General features: G+C 45.8%; 1 protein-coding gene across 1 annotated transcript in view; it reads right to left on the bottom strand.

The window, feature by feature from the left end:
- GRID2 (glutamate ionotropic receptor delta type subunit 2) overlaps positions 1-5,450 on the bottom strand; it is a 2,654,005-nt gene extending 2,648,555 nt beyond the window's left edge. Inside the window, exon 1 of the mRNA XM_086961940.1 lies at positions 4,517-5,450. Coding sequence (XP_086818066.1) covers positions 4,517-4,607 — 91 coding nt within the window. The 5' untranslated portion in view covers positions 4,608-5,450. The remainder of the gene's footprint in view (positions 1-4,516) is intronic.
- Positions 5,451-18,720: the final 13,270 nt, after the last annotated feature.

Genomic DNA, 18,720 nt, shown 5'->3' with positions numbered 1-18,720 from the left:
CATTGTGGACGCTGCCACAGCACTGTGGTAGGCATCCCCTTGAAGCCCCCTCCCCCCCACACACACATGGTCGCTGCTATTTGGCGATGCGCATTCGCTCAGCAGACGTAGTGTGCGCACAGCTACTGCGCGATGTGCATTCCTTCTCCTGCCACACGAGCTCTTTCCGTGCACATATATGGTGAGCACTTCCTCGGACTTTGCAGATGTCCTATTTACACATACACGTGTATTGTGGGTGATGCTACAACGTATGTGCATTCACTCTTCACACACGTCCTGCCTTTCCCCCGGCACTGGTATTGCGTGCACAGACGCGGCGCTGTGCACATTCCCTCTGCATACTCCATCAACTCTCTCCGTGCACGTGTATTGTGGGTACTGCTGCAGCGCTGTGTGTGTTCACGCTTCGCCCTCCTGCTCTCCGTGCACATACATTGTGGGTTGTGCAACAACTCTGTGTGCATTCACTCTGCAGACCCGTCCCAGTCCCCTCCCCGTGCATATGTAATGCGGGCACGACTAAAGCGCTGCGTGGATCTACTGTGTAAACCGCACGTCATTTCTCCGTGCACATATGGTATGCACATCCCTACTGCCCTTCACCTATTCAGACCTCTCGCCCCTCCCGTGCACACGTGCAGCACGTGGTCCCCACCGAGTTAAGATTGTGCAAACTCCTTATCGAATCCGAGGTCCAGCATAGATAAGGTTGATGTACTTTAGCACACATAAAACCCAGTTGGCCAATGGTAAGCCATCTCGTTTTAGAACGAAAGGGGTGTTTACGCCATTTTGCGCGTCATATCTGCACCTGTATTCTTGCAAACCCCTTAGTAAGTGTGGGTGTGGCTGAGGCAGCGCCTTATTAAAAGAAGGCAGGCTTCTGTCCTTCAGTTCTCTCACTAAATAAGAGGTACTTCTTCCACATCTGGTTCGTGTACACAGTGTTAGATACGAACAGCCAATCTCAAATCACTTCGCCAATCATTTACGCTGCGTAAATGTAAGCGGATACGTAACGCGTAGGAGGCATAGCGTGGAACGGGGACAGGTCAGTATTTTCATGCCTTTTTCCTCTTTTCCCTCGCGTGGCTTTCAATGAATATAAATCCAGCCACTTGTTGTTGTGCAATAATAATAAATGATTTAGAGAAACTACGTCAATTATCGGTTTGCCATTTCCACGGCAACAAGTGTGAATCCTCTTGTCAAAAGGGACTCGGTTGCCTTTTAAACTAAATCAGCAGCCGAAAAAGCAAGCACGTCTGTGATTTCTACCCCTACCAGAATTTTCAGAGACGCCGTGAAGGCAAGGCCCTTGTGAATAAATCCACAACTATTATAATATCCGTGTATTGATGGAGAATGCTCAGTTCTTCACGTTTCAACAAAAAGGCAGAGAGTAAATGAAACTCCCAGCCCCCAAAAACCGAAAAACAAGCAAAGATGTTCTAAAATATTTCCAGGAGATATGTTCCTCATTGTGTCCAGAGAATGACATCCCATTCCCTTCCCAACCCCTACTCGGAATCTCAGCGATATGAACACCTGCTGGAAGAGGTTCCCTTCCAAGCTGGGATGACTCAGTCTGTCATCCTTGAGACAGGCAAACGTGGGACACGCTGAGTCAAGTGACAGCGGCTCTAACTCAGACTCCAGGTGGCACTTTAGTGATGTCAGTGCCACTGGTGATTAGTATGTGACATCTAGGCTGCTTCCTCTACCCCCAAGGCTGTATTTCGGGTGCCCACTGTCCTCTGCACACTGTCCCTTTGGTCTGACGCTCCAGGGGGGTCCATTGTTCCACCTCAGCCTGGGGTGGTCTCTGCGGCCTCGCGAGGTGACCTGTGGCAGAAAGAGTGGAGCTGGGTACATGAGGACAAAGGCTGTCTCGCTCTGTGCCAGGGCACCCCGCGCGCCGGCAAGGGTTCTGCAAAGCCTGGCTCTGAGAAACGCGCAGTGCAGTAGGCAGCTCAACAGCAGACGTGTCGAAAATATCGAACAACGCGTAATGGTGCGTTCAAAAGAGCATGAATAACCGAGGGGGGGGGGGGGGGGGTCCAGTATGTTCAAGTCACTAATTGTTGCTGCGGCTCCTTGACCATCCATCTTACTCCCAGCACACTTACACATATCACCGGGGAAGTTTCCTGTGGAATCCTGTCACCAATGCTAGACCGGAACGCCTCAGAACCAGGCCGTCGAGGTTCTGCCGCCTGCTGATTGGCTATTTCCCGAAGAAACACTGTGGCAGAATATAACTTTTAAGGGTGATGCAGTGACCCCCGAGCCATACAATAACGAGTGCGCCTAGAAAGAATGCTGCACGTGTTAACGCTAAAACCAGAGCCTGGATTGGCGTGGCAGCCATAGCCGAGACTTCCGGTTAGACTGGGCCCCGGGTTCAGGGAACCTGCTGCTATTGATGGGTTCTGTCCAGCGTCTTGGGTTCGTACACTCAGGCTGCTTGTTCTAGTCACGTCGGCCTGGGCTAGGCGCAGGCTCCTAACAGCCCAGGCACGGCTCTCTGCACAGGCCTATGCAAACAATACACACTTGGTCCAGAGGCATACGCGATTGACCCATCTTCCTTTCCCCGCTAGGCTACAGGTCCTAGACGGCTGCGTTCAGAGCAGGATTCCCCGCCTTCCCCGACCTATCCGCGTATGCGCCCGCTCTGAGTGCAGCCTCCTTGCCAGTGGGCCTGGTTTAAACATGTGCCAGGGCTGAGAATGGTTTCCGGCACGGCGTGCCCAGAGGAGGGAGAAATGAGTGAATTAAATGACACACGAGTGAGCCAGGCGACTGTTCAGCGAGTTTGTGTTCAGTGGTGCTGGAGACTTTATTCTCGGGGGGCGGGGGGGTGGGGGTGCTGAAGTCGTGATCTTAAACATCAAGTAATCACAGCATTCAAGTTGAGTGCAACTGGAGATGGTTCAAAATCCCTGCACCCCTCGGTCCTCTGCGTTTGAATCTGTGTACGTATGTTTGTATGTATGCATGCATGCATGTATGTATGTATGTATATATGCATGCATGTATGTATGAATTGATGTATGTAAAATGTGTGTATCTATGTGTGTGTGTGTGTGCGACAAGCACGCCAGCAGCAAATATTCCAACTAGAGTGCATGCCTGTCATACATATATACTGCGGCACGTGAGCCCCCAGGAGCCCACAATCTGCAGTTAATCGGTGCAGGACCCAATGACCTCCCTAACCATCCCTTGGGGGAGCCAGCATCGCCGCCTCTGTCATGAGGCGAGGACTGAGGTACTATAACTTTTGGGGGGTGTTAGGCTTAGCTGTTCACCTGCGAGCGTGGTTCTGTGGATCGGCAGGCACCCCTGCCATTTCTTGGGTGGCTTTTACTGGTAAGTGGTGGAGACGTACGTCTACCTCTCCAAGTGAGAGCAGGCGACTGCTTAACAGAAGACTGCTGACCCGAACGCACCACCCCCACAGTCACCCACACCGGAGGTGCCCACTTAGGTTAGGCACGTAGAGAGAACAGTCACTGCAAATGCGCACGTCACGTCCAAGGGGTCATAGTAAAGTAGGCACTAACTTGCTGAAGCCACGGGAGCGACAGACACACGGGGTCAGAGTTCCATTTGCGTGGGAGAGAGTGGAGGGGACTGGGTTAGTGAGGGGGGACACCGGGGGAGGTAGGCCCGGTGTCACCATGAGCTCGTTCATTTAGCATTTCACACACAGTAAGTCTTGCGTACTCATAACTAGCAAGCAAAGAGAATCAACAGGCGAGCAAACAGAGGAGATTGCAGGCGACGCGGACCACCTTATTCGCCGGGAGATGCAATAGCAAGTGACATTTCTTTCAGAGCACACCATGCAGCCCTGCTACCCCCCCCCCCCCCCCCCTTGCTAAACTGCCCCCTCACGCGCGGCTCCAGGCTGGCGTGGGTCACTGCCCCAAGGAGCGGCGATTCCAAGGCGCGCAAAGCAACAAGGTGGCAGGCCAAGTTCAGCACGGAGTCTGTGCCAGTGGAGATCAGCGCGAAGAGCCAGAGGGGCAGAAAGGGGGCAGAGACAACAGTGAATGCTAGAGAGGCAGAAGGGGCGCTGGGAGGAGGAGGTGGGGCAGAGGAAGAGAGTGAGAAGAATATGCTGGGAAGAAGGGGGTAGGAGGGAGAAGACACAGAGGCAGCACACAGTGCTGGGAGTAGATAGGGACGGGGTGGGGGTGAAGAGGCAGAAGAAATATAAAAGAAGGGGGGGGGGGGGGCAAGAAGTGGCCATGGCAAAGAGACGCCCGAGAGGGAAAGGAGTGGGTGGGAACATGAGGGGGCAGCAGGGATCATGGGAGAAAGGGTGGGGGTAGAAGGAGGGCAGAAGTATTACTAATACTAGAGAGGCATGACGAGGAGGTTCAAAGGTAACTATGTCCACGCACAGCAGTCCTAGAGCCCTCTCCGGAGGGTACACAGACAGCAGTAGTGGTGCCCACCCCGGAGTACAGAGACGGGCCCTCCTGGTCCAGCCGCTTCTTACCTATGTGGATGATGGAGTCTGCCATCGCCGCCTCCCAGCAGGGCACGGTCCAGAGGATGCAGAGCGCGGACACCAGGCGGGACAGGGCCATGCTCCGGGCTCTCCGTTATCCACGTGCGGGAGGGGCGCCACAGAACCGGCGGGGGCGGCGGGGCTTCCTTCCGCGTGTGGTTTTATTAATTCCCGGTGGGTGCGCTGGCGGGTGGCAGCGGAGGGGGCGTGTTGTCTCCACGGGCACCGAGCGCGTCACTTCGGGGGAATTCTCTGCACAGGGAGACGGGGGCTCTCTCGGGCGCAAGCCGCTGCATGTAAGGGGTGGTGGCGGGGGTCGCCTCCTCCGGGCGGGCGCCCGAATCTCCCCTCCTCAAGCTGTGCCTTTCACCTGCTGTCCCCAGGCGCTTAGGCGACAGTCCCCAGTCCAGCTTCCGCCGCCCGGTGACATGGGCTCCTGCTCTCCGCCCCCGCTCCCTGCCAGCTCAGATAAACCCGAGCCCCAAGCGATTCCAAACCAGTAAAATGAAATCAATGAAGCAAAAACACCAATCCAAAAAAGACAAAGGTCTAAATCCGGTGCAGACCGCAAAATGAGGTATTCCAGACCGAGCCAACACAATCCACTGAGAGCCTGAAAAAAAGTGAACTTGTCCTTAATGCAGATAGCGGTGCAGAACAATCTGTGTGTGTGAGCACCGGGCTTCTCCGTCCGCCAGTCGTGAGGTGCTGAGGGGTCCTGGGGTGGGGGGCTGCACACACAGCACGGTCCGCGCCGCCCTCGTCTCAGCAGGTGGTGTAATGAGGCGGCGGTGGGTGGGGGTGAGACGGCAGAGTGTGGCGAGGTGGCATCCGTGCCTGGGGCGAGAGATGCGTCCACACTGCAGGACGCTGGTCTGCCTGCTGCTGCCGGGGCGCAGGCAGCGAGAGAGAGCCTGACAGCGCCAGCACGCTGCCTACAAATGCATCACCTAGCGGAGGAGAGAGAGGGAGAGCAGAGAAAGGATAGCAGACGAGAGGATCATCAGTGCGAGCCGGGGAGAGGGAGACAGGGCTCCTCCTTTCCACAGCCACCTCCTCCCCTCGCTCTGCAACACGAGGGGACACCGGCAGCCTCTGCTGGCCCCTGCAGCCAGCGGCCGGGAGAAAGGAAGCTGCCCGCTGGAGGCGGTGGATTCGCGAAATGCTAAATTAAATGCACTTTTTCGCAGTCATCCGCAGAGGATAGCTACCGCCTGTGAATCGGACGGATGGGACAGCCGCTGGTTTCGGGGAGCGGTCCTTGGAGGGACTCTATCAGCGGGAATTGTCGTGGCCTCTTGCTCTCTGCACTAGCACCCCTAAAAGGCGCCATGTTCACTCACGGATCATGCCCCGAGGAGCACTCTCAGCAGTACAAGGGAATATTGCAAACCAATGAGCACTAGTGTGTTTGTGTTGCTCAGTGGCAGGGCCGTCTTTAGCGCTGGTGTCTCCCGGTGCTACAGTCTTTTTCGACCCCCACCCACCCATGAACTACCACCCTCTAACAGTTCCCCTTATCTCTCCATAGCGCTTCTCTGACAGACATTTCATTCTTTTATAGCGCTACTCATAGTTCAGTCACACTTAGTTCTGTGACCTGCATGGTACATGTTCTGTGCTGCTGGCACATTAACCCTTTTGCGCTACTTTTAATGGGTCAAAACTGCCACTAGACCAAACTCCCATCTCTCACCTTCAGAAAAATTAATCACCAGAGTTCACTTGACATTTTTATTTTTGCCTGAAAACTGCTGGACACACATGGAACTCTGAAGCAAGTGCTTTAAACCCTTAAGTTATTTTTAAACACAGTGCCCCCCCCCACCAAAGTCAATGCCAGGTGCAGATGCACAGGCCCTGAGAACCACCACCACTCTGGGGTCAAAATACCAAAATGGGAGAGTGGTTGAGCGGCCCACGTGATGGGCCTTCACAGCTCTGGGGACCACCATCTTCACAGGGAGGCCCTTCAAAGTAAAAGGAGAGAAGCATGCAGCCCTCCGAGAGCTAATAAGAGCCCTGGTGACCACCACCACCCCAGGGCGAGCTCCTGTAATGTTCTGGCGTGCCCACTCCAGGGGCACTGCAGTTTGCTATGGCTTGGCGAGAGCATTACCGCTCCTGCTGTAGTGTAGTTCCTATTTTCCCAATAGGCTCTGCGCATTGGAATAACAGAAACAATAGTTTAGACGTAGGACTGAGGTCGACTAGGTCTCTATTGAATATGTTAGACTTAATTAGGTTTGCCAGCTAGCTCAGAGGTCACTAGAAACTTTCTCGAATGAACAGGGAGGAGTGAACTTCCCTGATTAGACAAGAAGGGATTAGCTTCTGACAACCGCATAAACATGACAACTTTGCTCCCCCAGAATAAGGAGTATATCTCCAGAGTCGTGTGAAAACAATAGATATCTATTTCACTCAGTCAATCGTGCATACTTAGTTTCACCAGAGTGCAGAGAAATAGAGAGACAGGCGTTTTCAATAAAAGGTGTTATTTATTGAGCAGTCTTCTTTCTCATGCAAGAGAAGTGAATTGCTACAATTGCAATACTTGTCATAAAGTAAAGTGCGAACAGTAAAAGGAGTATTATGAAATAATACTGTAAAAGCATTGATATGGTTTCTGAGCTATATGATACTTAAAAGGTATAAAATATATACAATTACATACAATGATAAAAGTTGACTAAACGTACTCAACTGATGTTTCTAAATACGCCTACCCCAGTGTACCTAACCTAAGCCTAGTACGTGAGAAGGAGTAAAGGAGTTTTTAAGTTACGTTAGTTTTGCCAAGAATCTGACTCAAGAATTCTCTAAGGTTCTAATCAGCTCCTTACCTTGGTTTTAGAATGAAGGAGGTCTTGTATCTCACTCTCAGGACTCAATCTCCCAGTGACCCGCAAGGGTGACTGGAAACACTGGAGCTGGATTTTCTCGGCAGGAGAACAAGACAGCGTCTTTCTCAGTGCGTCAAATGGGAGGGACGGCTTCCTTCGGCACTCGCATCAGCTGGGCTTCGGATAAGTAGATAACCACTCCACTCCAAATGACTGTCTCTTGCTTAAGGCAAACATTGTTATATTTATACCTGGAAGGTGCCGTGTTTGATGCAAGGTTGGACATAAGACATCAATAAAAGATGTCACTAAGAACTGTCCATTCTTTTCGGACTTGCAGGAGTTCTAGAACAAATCAAAACAAAAGCATGGGGAATTCCCAGGTTGCTGGAGGTTTGGTTTGTTGAAAGAACTCTTTGTACTTTTTAGGAGTCTAAGGAAGTAGCCTTGCCGTATTTGGATTGCATTGGCTATTACTAAATATGGATATGATTCTTATGCCTTTATAAAGGTATGATTTGTTATAATCACATAAGGGCATACATTGGGAATATTTAATTAGGGTCCTAGATACAAACACAATAACCCACTCCACGTATAATGTCCATCATCACTAAATACTAAGCAATATATAAACATATAGGTATGCATGTGTTTTCCAGCCCACCCCAAAATACATCAAATGCATTTGAAATGGTATAGATACATGGAAATGAGTATTTATACTGTACGCTTTCAAGCAGTGGTATCATTCAGATAAAGCAAATATAAATATCAGATGAATGAATTGCGAAAATTACATTTATGAAATGGCTCTTAATACAGAAGAGAAGGTCGAGACCATTTCATCACATATTTATACAAGATTGTACATGTGCTAGAGGCTGATTAAAAATATTGTCTCTAGAGTCTCTAGGAATAGAAGCTCTGTTCTCTAAGAATAGTTCTACTTTAAGCAGAGTACCTTGTGCCAAAAAAAGGTAAATACTTTGGAAGTTGGGAAAAATTATTTTGCTTTCAAGGGAAAAAATAGTTCCAAGTGTTTTCAGCAGTGTTGTTTATAAAAATTGAAGGCCGAATTCAGAGTTCAGGGAACGCTGTGTGCTCGCTATTTCAAATATTATTCTCGTTGTTAGGAGAGAACATTACCTCAGCTAGACCAGCAAAGAATTCGCCATCAACAGTTGGTGAAAGTTGTGCCAACTCTGAAAAATCAGAAATAGTGCATATATACAATGCATTGCCATCATCGGTGTTCACAATGTTCACAGAAGGTTGTACCTGTGTGCTGCTGCTTTCATCTCGTACTTTACCGCCACCTAATCGTAATGGTGAAGTCTCAACGAATGCCGTAATCAGAATCGGTATCCGCTGGGGACAACACGTTGCATGAGTCGTTACCAGACAAAGCAAAACGTCGATATCTATTGGTACTGCTGATGGTAGTGTAAGACCGATGTCCAACACGCATTCTTCTCCGCATAGCAGACATCGAAGCACAGGTAAGATGTAATTTTGCCAGATCGGTCTGAATGAAAGAAACCAGGTAGTATTCATATCTTTTATCCGGGCAAATGCAAGGACCTTAGTGATACGGTCTCGGTATCGTATTACTAGGATCGTTTCTTCCATCGTAGCCTGAGTTTTGTCTGTGACTTGGCTTGCCATAGCGGAGTAAAAGGAACAAAAATAAAATTCCTGCTACGAGTCCCAAAATAAGAGGCAGGCCACCGAAAAGAGAATGCACAAAATTCGGGAAGATGCCCAGAACTGTTTCAAAGGGTGCTAACAGTCCTGAAAAATTGTCTTAAATAAATGTGCGATGCCACTGGTATCTGACATGTTTAAAATTTGGCTTAACATTTCAACAAAATGCACGGGGCAATTTGTCGATAATAGGGTATGTATCTCTGCTGCTGTCCTTGCAGCTTGCAGGTCATACGTCTCTTTGGATGAGGTTAAAGGCACAGTTGTCTGTAAAAGGATTGACATCATTCTGCTTAAAGTATCAATTCGAATAGAAGAGATATTCACAGAAGGCAAAATGCCACCTCCATGTCTGGATTGCTGTTTGGATACAATACTTGCATACAACAAATGACCCTGGAAGTAACGCTCACGAGATAGGGTTTTCCTGGCATCACGCCACAACAGCTGTGGTCACTTACTATAACGTAGCTACCGTTGGAAAGTTGTCTGAAAAAGGGCTCTATCTGTGTAGCTGGGGTGCCGTGCAGATGACATGAAAGGTTGTTTGATGAACCTTCGCAGGCTCCGTGCAAGTTTATACCTTGACATAGAAGTGTACCGCTCAGTGATGTTTTACAATTATTACCACTAAGAAATACCTCTTTCTTGCCCCCACTCCAACATCTATGTGTATAAGGTAAATTCCAAGTTGATTAAATGTATCCTTTACCCAACCTTTCATACAGGCCTGCTGGTATATACTTTTGGCAGTATTGAAACTGAAAAGTTGTTATCGGGATTGTAATGGTGCCATGTATTATCCATTCAATGACAGGTCTTTCTGACATTGTCAATGGTAATCTCTCAAGTTTTTCAATGCTCAGCACGGTATAGTCTGCTCCTTTTTGTGCCAACGAGATTTGTCTATCAGTAAGGTTAAAGATAGAAAATAATGACGTTATGTTGATTAGACGTCATGGCACGTGACCTGAACGCAGGTTTTATAACGTCCAGCCTAGCTGTACAATAGAACGCAATTGGGACTGACCATGTTGTAACATTATCCTATCCTGCTCTATTATATCAATAGTAGATGATACAATGCTGTCCAGTGAATAGATTCTGGAGGACAGAGTCGTTAACCCATTGTCCACTACAGAAAGTGTTTTTGTCCAAATTAATACAATCAATTTCTCGTATTTTTTCTGCAGTTTCAATTTGATTTAATTTACAAGCTTCATTGTAAGCTGCGTATATACCTGCATATATGAAACGTTTTTGACGCTGTTTGCGAGGTCCCAGTATGAAATCTCGCAAGTCAGCACCTTCTTTAAGTAAAGTTAAGTGTTGCTTAATTTCTGGAAGTGTGGATCTCTGTAGCCAGTCGAGGCATAGTTTTCCTACACTGTATGTTGTAACTATCCCTGGATGTTGTCTCTGGAAATATCTTGGGTCTGGCCTGTTCTGTTTGAACCCCTGTATTTTGTTCAGGAATCTATCTTGACAGTTATTAGTGTCTGTGGGCCAGATCAACCATTTGTTCCAGTCAGGAAGTTTTCTGTTTTGTTTTAAAATATAGGCCACGTCTAACCCCTCATCTATAGTGGTGTTTCTATTAGGCATAGGCTTTGGTTTAGACGGGTTGTTTAAATCTTTTATCTTGGCTAAACCAAGATAGGTTGTTTGCTGAATTGTGTCATTCAGGAACATTATTTGTTCTGGGATCATGCAGGCTCTGAACAATGCTTCTAAACCTTGTACCTGGCATTCTTTTGTACCCCAGATGATTTTTGTCTCAATGTTGTTTTTCCAAAATTCAAAACCAAATGTAGACATTTTTTCATAACATTTTTCAGAATAAATCAGTTTAGTATTTGTCAACATGTTTTTCACTCCTGCCTTATTTAACATTTTGAAATAGAATGTTTCAGGATCAGTGACATTAAACCCTGAGAAGTATGGGAATTTCTCATAAAACGTTTTTGAACTGCCTTTTGGCAGGGTTGGACAATGTTCCCATTGATTATAACTGAAACATTTCTAGGATTTGCAGATTTATGCAGATAATGATGCCCAAAGTGATTGTAACAATACATTTCCTCATAATTCGACGAACCCTGTAAATAATCATGTTCTGTACATTTTGCTGACATTTCTAAATCTCTCATCATATTATTGATATTTTCAAAGTCCCAATCATCAGAGAAAGTACTAGGTGATACAAAGTCACTTAAAGAAATCTTAAATTGGTGTGGATATTTCAAGATCTCAACTGGGCCATAGATTTCTTAATCAGTTTTGTCCCATGCTATACCACCAGGTATAGGCTTTGCTGTGATGTTAACTGATGACAGTTCTCTTTTTTCGATGTGTGAGGATCTGTGTGGTTTCAAGACCAAGCTGATGTTCTGACTTGCTGTGTCCATTGTACTATATTTTCCATCAATAAATCTACCCAAACTTAAAACCAAGAAGAGCCATAGAAGGAGGAAAAGTACACCTAATAAAATCCATAATTTAATCCATGGTGAAGTTAGATATGTTTCTCTGAGTTGATGAAAGAGCTCAGTGATTTTATTTTTGAAAGTTTTTGTTGCTGGCTTGTCTCCATGTTCACTTGGATCATCGTAAAAGTCATCAAAGTTGATAAAGTAGCCAGATGCAGTTCTGTCAATTGGTGGGATTGCTTCAGAATTTCCATTGATCTTTGCATTTTCTTTTGTTACATTCGTATAGTCCGAGGCTACATCGTTGTAGAATGGTGTTTCTTGATGAACTGTTGCAATTTGGGTTCAAGAGGCACAAGTTCCATGGTTTTGTTGCATAGTCATGTTTTAATCACTGCAGGTTTGTCAAATGTAATTAGTCTCTCAGTTTGAACCTCTTGGATTGTAGCAAGATTTGGTCTTCTGCTATTTCTTGGGAGTCCACTGGGCCTACTACTTATTATTGGCCACATGATTGTGGTTTCACCAGGTCGATTGATACAACTCGGTTCTCCTTTTTACCAGCAAGGGGCGGTAGTACAACTGATCTTGTTCCGCTGACAGCTAAGACAGGTACTGCTTTTCTGTAAGAAGGCCCTAATTCCTTCTTCACCGCAATCTTTTCTCTGATCAGATCCCCAATCTTTGGAATACAGACAGGTCTTGCTGGGACAAGTGTTTTTTCTTCAGTGGTAGTTGGCTTTAGCTTTTCGTTACTCAGACTTTTTCTTGTTTCATTTAAGTCCTGTAAAACAGCCAAACGATCTTTGATATCAAAGGCTTTTTGTTGCACCACTGAAGTCTGACAATCCAAGTCTTGGATGATCATTCTAGTACCAAATAAAAGTTCGTATGGACTGATACCTCCTAGAGAATTTCTTGGCATGTTATTAAGACTACGTTGGACACTTATTAGATGTTTGACCCACCCGTCACCCGAACCTAATACCCTCGCTGTTATAGATTGCTTTATGTCCCGTTTTTTTCTCTCCACTACTGCATTTCCCTCGGGATGGAATGGACTAGAATACCGCAATGCAATGCCCATGCTGGCCATGGCCTCCTTGTAAGCCCGAGAGCTAAACGCAGGACCCTGGTCAGAATGTCGCATGCCAATTGCGTATGTGCCGATAAAGACTCGCAAATCTTTTATAACAGTTCTGGCGTCAGCCGAGCGCTGGGGGTCTCATCTAACAGGTACATGCATCAATATTGCTTTTTGCGATTCCTTAATTGCGAAAAATAAGGAATCGCAATTAAGGAATTGCATAATGCAATGCATCAAGAAATCGCTAAATAAATTGCGATTTCTTAATATTCCTTAATTGCGACTCACAACTTGTAGTTGCAATTAAGGAATACCTCCCCATTCATTCCTATGGGCCTAGAGGCCCATAGGAATGAATGGGAAGACATTCTCAATTTGCGATTCGCAATTAGCGAATCGCAAATTGAGAATGCGATTTCAAGGGTGCAGGGGTGTCCAAAGGACACCCTGTTGCACCCCTGAAATCAATCTGTGCACATATGTTGTTCACACACATGTCCTTAGGGCATGTGTGTGCACAACATGAAACTTTGAAAAATACACAAAAGTGCATTTTTAAAAGTTTTCGCAAATTACCATGAGGTTCAACCTCATGGTAATTTGCTCCCCCTAATTGCGAAATCGCAATTTTTTAAAGTTTCATGCATTGCATTTAAGGAATCGCAAAATGCGATTCCTTAAATGCAATCGCAATTTGAGAATTCGCAAATATTTGCGAATTCTCAAATTGCGATGGCCTTCACCCTTCTTGCATTCCAAAAGCAGATTTTGCGATCGCAAATGGCCGATTTTTGCGATTCGCACCATTTGCGATTGCAAAATCCTTTGATGCATGTACCTGTAAATGAATCACGTCTTAATAAATATGGGATCGCATTTTTCCGTCTGGATGTCTGCGCATAGATAGCCTGATGCTGTCTAATAGTGGTGTCTGGGCTGGTGTCTGGTCCGGTTCACAACTGCGATCTCTGTTGCAGTCCTGACAATTCATTGAAAAGTTATACATTTCTATGCTCATCCAGTATTGTGATTGTAATTCTATTAGAGATTTCAAGATCTCTTGGTGCATCAGACCCAATCCCATGTGTGCATCTTCAATAAAAAAGACTCTCCGGTTTGTGATTGGAATTACTCTATCCCCCACTCCAGGGATTCGAGCAAACGGAACGGAGTTCGAATCAATTATGTATGTATTGCCAAGTGGATAGTTTAGAGGTAACGCCGCATAATTGCCTTCCATTGAGGCTTTTACTGCAAGCAGCGTTTCGCCATCTATTTGTTTTTTGTACGCTTTTTTGTAGCTACGGAAGCCGAGTGATCAGCTGCTGCTGTGGCTCTGTCAGCCAATGAATTCCCTGCAACGTGAACGCCATCACGTTGAAGACTGCGTATGTATCACATGAGTCTTTTGTAGTTCTTTCTGCAAAAGAACTACTTGTTCCCATAGTTTTTTATGCTTTATTGTGGTTTGAGAAGGCAGGCATAATAATTTCTTCGCCATGTGGGCACTCCCTGACAAACTCCGGTGGCCAGTCTTTCTCTGCTAGAAGGATATCATAGCCTTTAGATAGATTCTCCCAATAGAGGCCTTTTATTTTCCTAGTTTTATCTCCCTCTATACGTAATGTTATTTCATATAGTTTATGGGGCACGCTCACTCGGGTGTCTGCAGTTTCCACTTTAATGTATTCATTCATGTCCACTGTTTCCAGAAGATTCATCAGGATCTTGCGAGCTATTGGCTCACTTCTGCTGCGCTGTCTAGCATTGTCTGGGCCCACTCTCCGTTTTTCAGTTGTGTCCTCAGGGTTCTCGGCATGTTTTATTTTAATACTGGCTACCTTCTTTCTGGGAAATTGTAATTTTTTACTTTGATGAGCAGGTTCCTTGCCTTTGGACTTGACGTGCTCTTCTTTATGTTCTGACCGTCCTCTTCTTTCCGATTTCTTTGATGAAGTCTGAAAAGATCGAGAGGGACGTGTATCAATATCTTGATATCTGTCAGGTTTTCTCAAATTGTCCCTATTTCTAAGATTGTATCTTTTTTCAGAGGGCTCCCTTTGGGGAGACTTGCCCCCCTTCTGGAGATTTATCTCTTCGTTAGGGAGACCTTCCTCTGGTCTGAAACTGTTTTTCTCTGGGAGTGGTTTGTTTATTACCCTCCCACTTCTTCTTTTGAGAATTAAGATTATTTTTAATAAAAGTTTTTTCAGGATTTTCAATTCGTTGGGGTTTTACTGGTTTACCACCCAAACTATCTCTGCCTAATTCTTCATGGGATTTTTCAATTATTTTAGCAAGCTCAAAAGGTTGGTCTGCTATATCTGTCTCTTTCAATTTCTGGCGGATCCCCGCACATGCTACTTCTCCTTTTATGTTGGCTAATAATATAGCCGAGACCTACTTAAAGTCTTTCAGTAATTTCATACCTAGAGTTAAAGCAGGTTCTGGACCGTATTCATTTTGAATCTGTCTTAGTACGTCTGGTGTCACTGCCATCACACGATGTGTTTTTGTGTAGATAGAAGCAAATACTGTGCCCCAAGTGTCACAGTCCTCCACATGTGGTGTGATCCCCATTGGGAGACAGATAGTCAGAATTCTGTGTTTTTCGTGAGGGGTAGTATCAGGAAATACTGCCTCTATCTGAGTGATTTTTGAGCTAACCAAAATGGAATTTGTTCCCATTTTGCGGGTGTTTTACCAAGACATGATTGTATATTCTGTGGTGTAATCTTGTTTGTTTTCCCCTGTTGATGGGTGTTTTGTGGAATTTTAATTGCAGGTTGGACTGTTGAAGTCCGCATGACATATTTGACCAATTGTCTATGAATTTTAATTAGTTGTTTTAGCTGAACTAAAAGTTCTCTGTCTGACATTGCTTCAATGTCTGGATGTGATGTGTAGCTGGCTAGAACTGGCCATGTGGCTCCTGGTCTACCTAGTGGACCAAGCCTGGTAATGTGATTTTGATGGTATAGGGCACCATTAAACCAGAGCAGGTGCTCTTGGTATGTTAGTGGAATTTCAACTTCCTCGAAAGGAGTGGAGATTCCGCTATTTTGTAGTAGTGGAACTCATGTGTTACAGCATGTGCTGCTGGAAAGTTTATCCAGGAATAGAATACCTCTGTCTGCCGGTATTCATGTGCCTCTACCACAAATACGACTGTACCACCTCTTGATGTTACTCCATTTTCTATAAGTTTTATAGTTATGGTTTTTCTTATATTGACCGGGATGATTATTGCATCATGGTCGTCTTCATTCAACCCTGTAACGTCTGCACCCGGTTTGTTCTCATTTACTGCGGCTTTACCGGTTTCGTTGTTGTCGCCGTGATTTGACATTGTTTAATGAAAGTTTCCTGCAGAGCAAGTTTTGAGGAAACAAAGATTAGGTGCACAATATTTTGGAACACTGTATCCTTCAACGTTGACTAAACCAAAAACTAATACATAGGATTCTCATCCTACTAAGTTTCGGCGGATATTAATCTTTCACCCACTCCAGACGTCTATTGGAGTTTTTACGGGAAAATGGGGTCTGTGTGAAAAAGCACGACTGAGTTACTCTAGTATCTTGCTTTAGATTATCGCCTTACCAAACGTTGGGCGCCATGTAGTGTAGTTCCTATTTTCCCAATAGGCTCTGCGTATTGGAGTAACATAAACGATAGTTTAGACGTAGGACTGAGGTCGACTAGGTCTCTATTGAATATGTTAGACTTAATTAGGGTTGCCAGCTAGCTCAGAGGTCACTAGAAACTTTCTCGAATGAACAGGGTGGGGTGAACTTCCCTGATTGGACAAGAAGGGATTAGCTTCTGACAACCGCATAAACATGACTACTTTGCTCCCCCAGAATAACGAGTATGTCCCCAGAGTTGTGTGAAAAAAATAGATAGCTATTTCACTTACTCAATCGTGCATACTTGGTTTCACCAGAGTGCAGCGAAATAGAGAGACGGGCATTTTCAATAAAAAGTGTTATTTATTGAGCAGTCTTCTTTCTCATGCAAGAGAAGTGAATTGCTACAATTGCAATACTTGTCATAAAGTAGAGTGCGTACAGTAAAAGGAGTATTATGAAATAATACTGTAGGGCTGGGGCAAGATGGCCGCCGAGGCGCCGTAGAGGAAGGTCGTGTCCCGACTCTCTCCTGATGGCAGAGTAATCTTTTCTGAATTATGTGCTCACATGTGGGTCCTCAGCCTTGAATCTGTTGCCTGTATGCTTACCGAAGTCTACTGATGCGCTATGGCTCTATGACCCAGAAATTAGAGCTATCTGATCCTATGACTTTGTAATCTTGGAAAGAGAACTTGATACTAGCAAGAATTTCGCAGAAGCCATCGACGCTGTGATAACGGGCGATAAGGGGTAATGCTGAGAGATTTCACTGCTTGGTCTCTGCGAATAAGGGACCTGCCCCAGAAAAAAGAAGGAACTGTATTCGGATATATAACATCTCTGATAACTCGCTCCTTCCTATCCGGGCGTGCTCATTGGAAAAACGCCCTGAAAGCCATGGCTCCAAAACTTGCACGATCCCCAAAGAAAACCCGTGATCGCGACGGCTGGGGGAATGAGGAGGAGGAGGAAGACGGAAGTATGGACAACCTTGGAGCCCCTGCATCAAACTTGAGAGGGAAAGTAAGGTCTAAAGCACAGCAGAGGCAAGAGGTGGCGAAGGAGATAAAAATGCGGAAAATCCGTGAAAAAGACGCGGAAAAAAAGAAGTCGACAGCCCCAGCCTCGGTATGGAGAAAGGATGATGTAAAATTCACTGCTGGCGAGGTATCGGGAAAAGAGATAGCACTTCGTCGGATGACAATTGTGGAGACATTCTCACCTGCGTTTGTATCCACATCCGCATCGGGCACTCAACCAGCTTTACAGCCAGAATTATTGCCAGAATTATTGCGTGAGAACACGGTCCCTACGCTGGCATTTTTGTGCAGAAAGAGACAGCCTACTGTTGTTAAGGAGTTGATCGAACAGACGGGAGCTATTGGGGACGTGACCAGCGCGCTGGAGGCTCAGCCACAGTCTGAAATTACAGAACCCACGGGAACGGTAGGCTTTTCTGCAGCGATGGTAGAGGGCGGAGCTAACTTCTTAAAGGGGGAAGGCACAATTGATGCTGCTTCTGGAATTAAAGAGACAAACACATACCACGAACTGGCGATGGATACAGAAATCGTAGTATCCGATCCTAAAGGGATAATTAACCTAACTGAGACGGAGACAGTGGTGGTATTAAATGATGAAACTACAAAAATAGCAGAAGTAGCAGAAACACGGGCTAAGGGCTTAATATGCACAAATACAGACTTGGTTGAAAAGATGAATGCAAACTCAAATAAGGAAAATGATATGAACATACCTGATATACAAGGATCCATACCGGCCTCTCCTAGCGAGGATGTCTTTTTTACTGGTAATGATGAGGCAGATGACGAGGAAAGTGAGAACTGTAGTTTGGAGACTGCGTCAGACTCAGAATTGGAAACGTCAGCGGGCTCTACAGTGAGTACTGATATGGAGGATAAAGGGATTGAATCGGGGACTGAGTCTGAAAGTACCTCAATCTCTACTAACAGCGACACAGAACCAATAGAATCAGCACAAGAAACAGTTCAAAAGACTACTCATACAAGGTTTAAAACAGCTGCCATAGGTAGCAACAAAACTGTGGCAAATACTAAACTTAAGAATAAGTCTAATAAATTTAATAATAACTCTAGACAAAAGAAGCGGTCTATGGGATTGCGCAGAGGCAACATGAAGTCAGTTGCAAAAAGACTCAACTGGGATAATACTATGGAGAACTCCGCACCGCCTACGGGGTAGCTTGAAAATGTAGAAACAGGCTCTCATGATGCTACATTTCGGGAAACAGAGGGAGGTGCCTTTAACTTCGAAGTCCTATTTACAACCTTAAAACAAATGCAAGGCGAGGCTCGCACTGAGAGCCAAAGGGCAAGAGGAGGGCTAGACATGCAAATAAAAAAATTCAATCCTCTCTGCATAAAATTAATAAGCTGTATGAAGAAATGGTCGGAAGAATTTCTGAAGTGGAGACCAGAACGGGGAAATTGGAAGATGACCTCGTCAAAAT

This window comes from Lissotriton vulgaris, chromosome 3_1 (assembly GCF_964263255.1).
Source record: "Lissotriton vulgaris chromosome 3_1, aLisVul1.2, whole genome shotgun sequence".
Taxonomy (NCBI): Eukaryota; Metazoa; Chordata; class Amphibia; order Caudata; family Salamandridae; genus Lissotriton; species Lissotriton vulgaris.
This window is presented reverse-complemented; position numbering and strand designations above follow the sequence as displayed.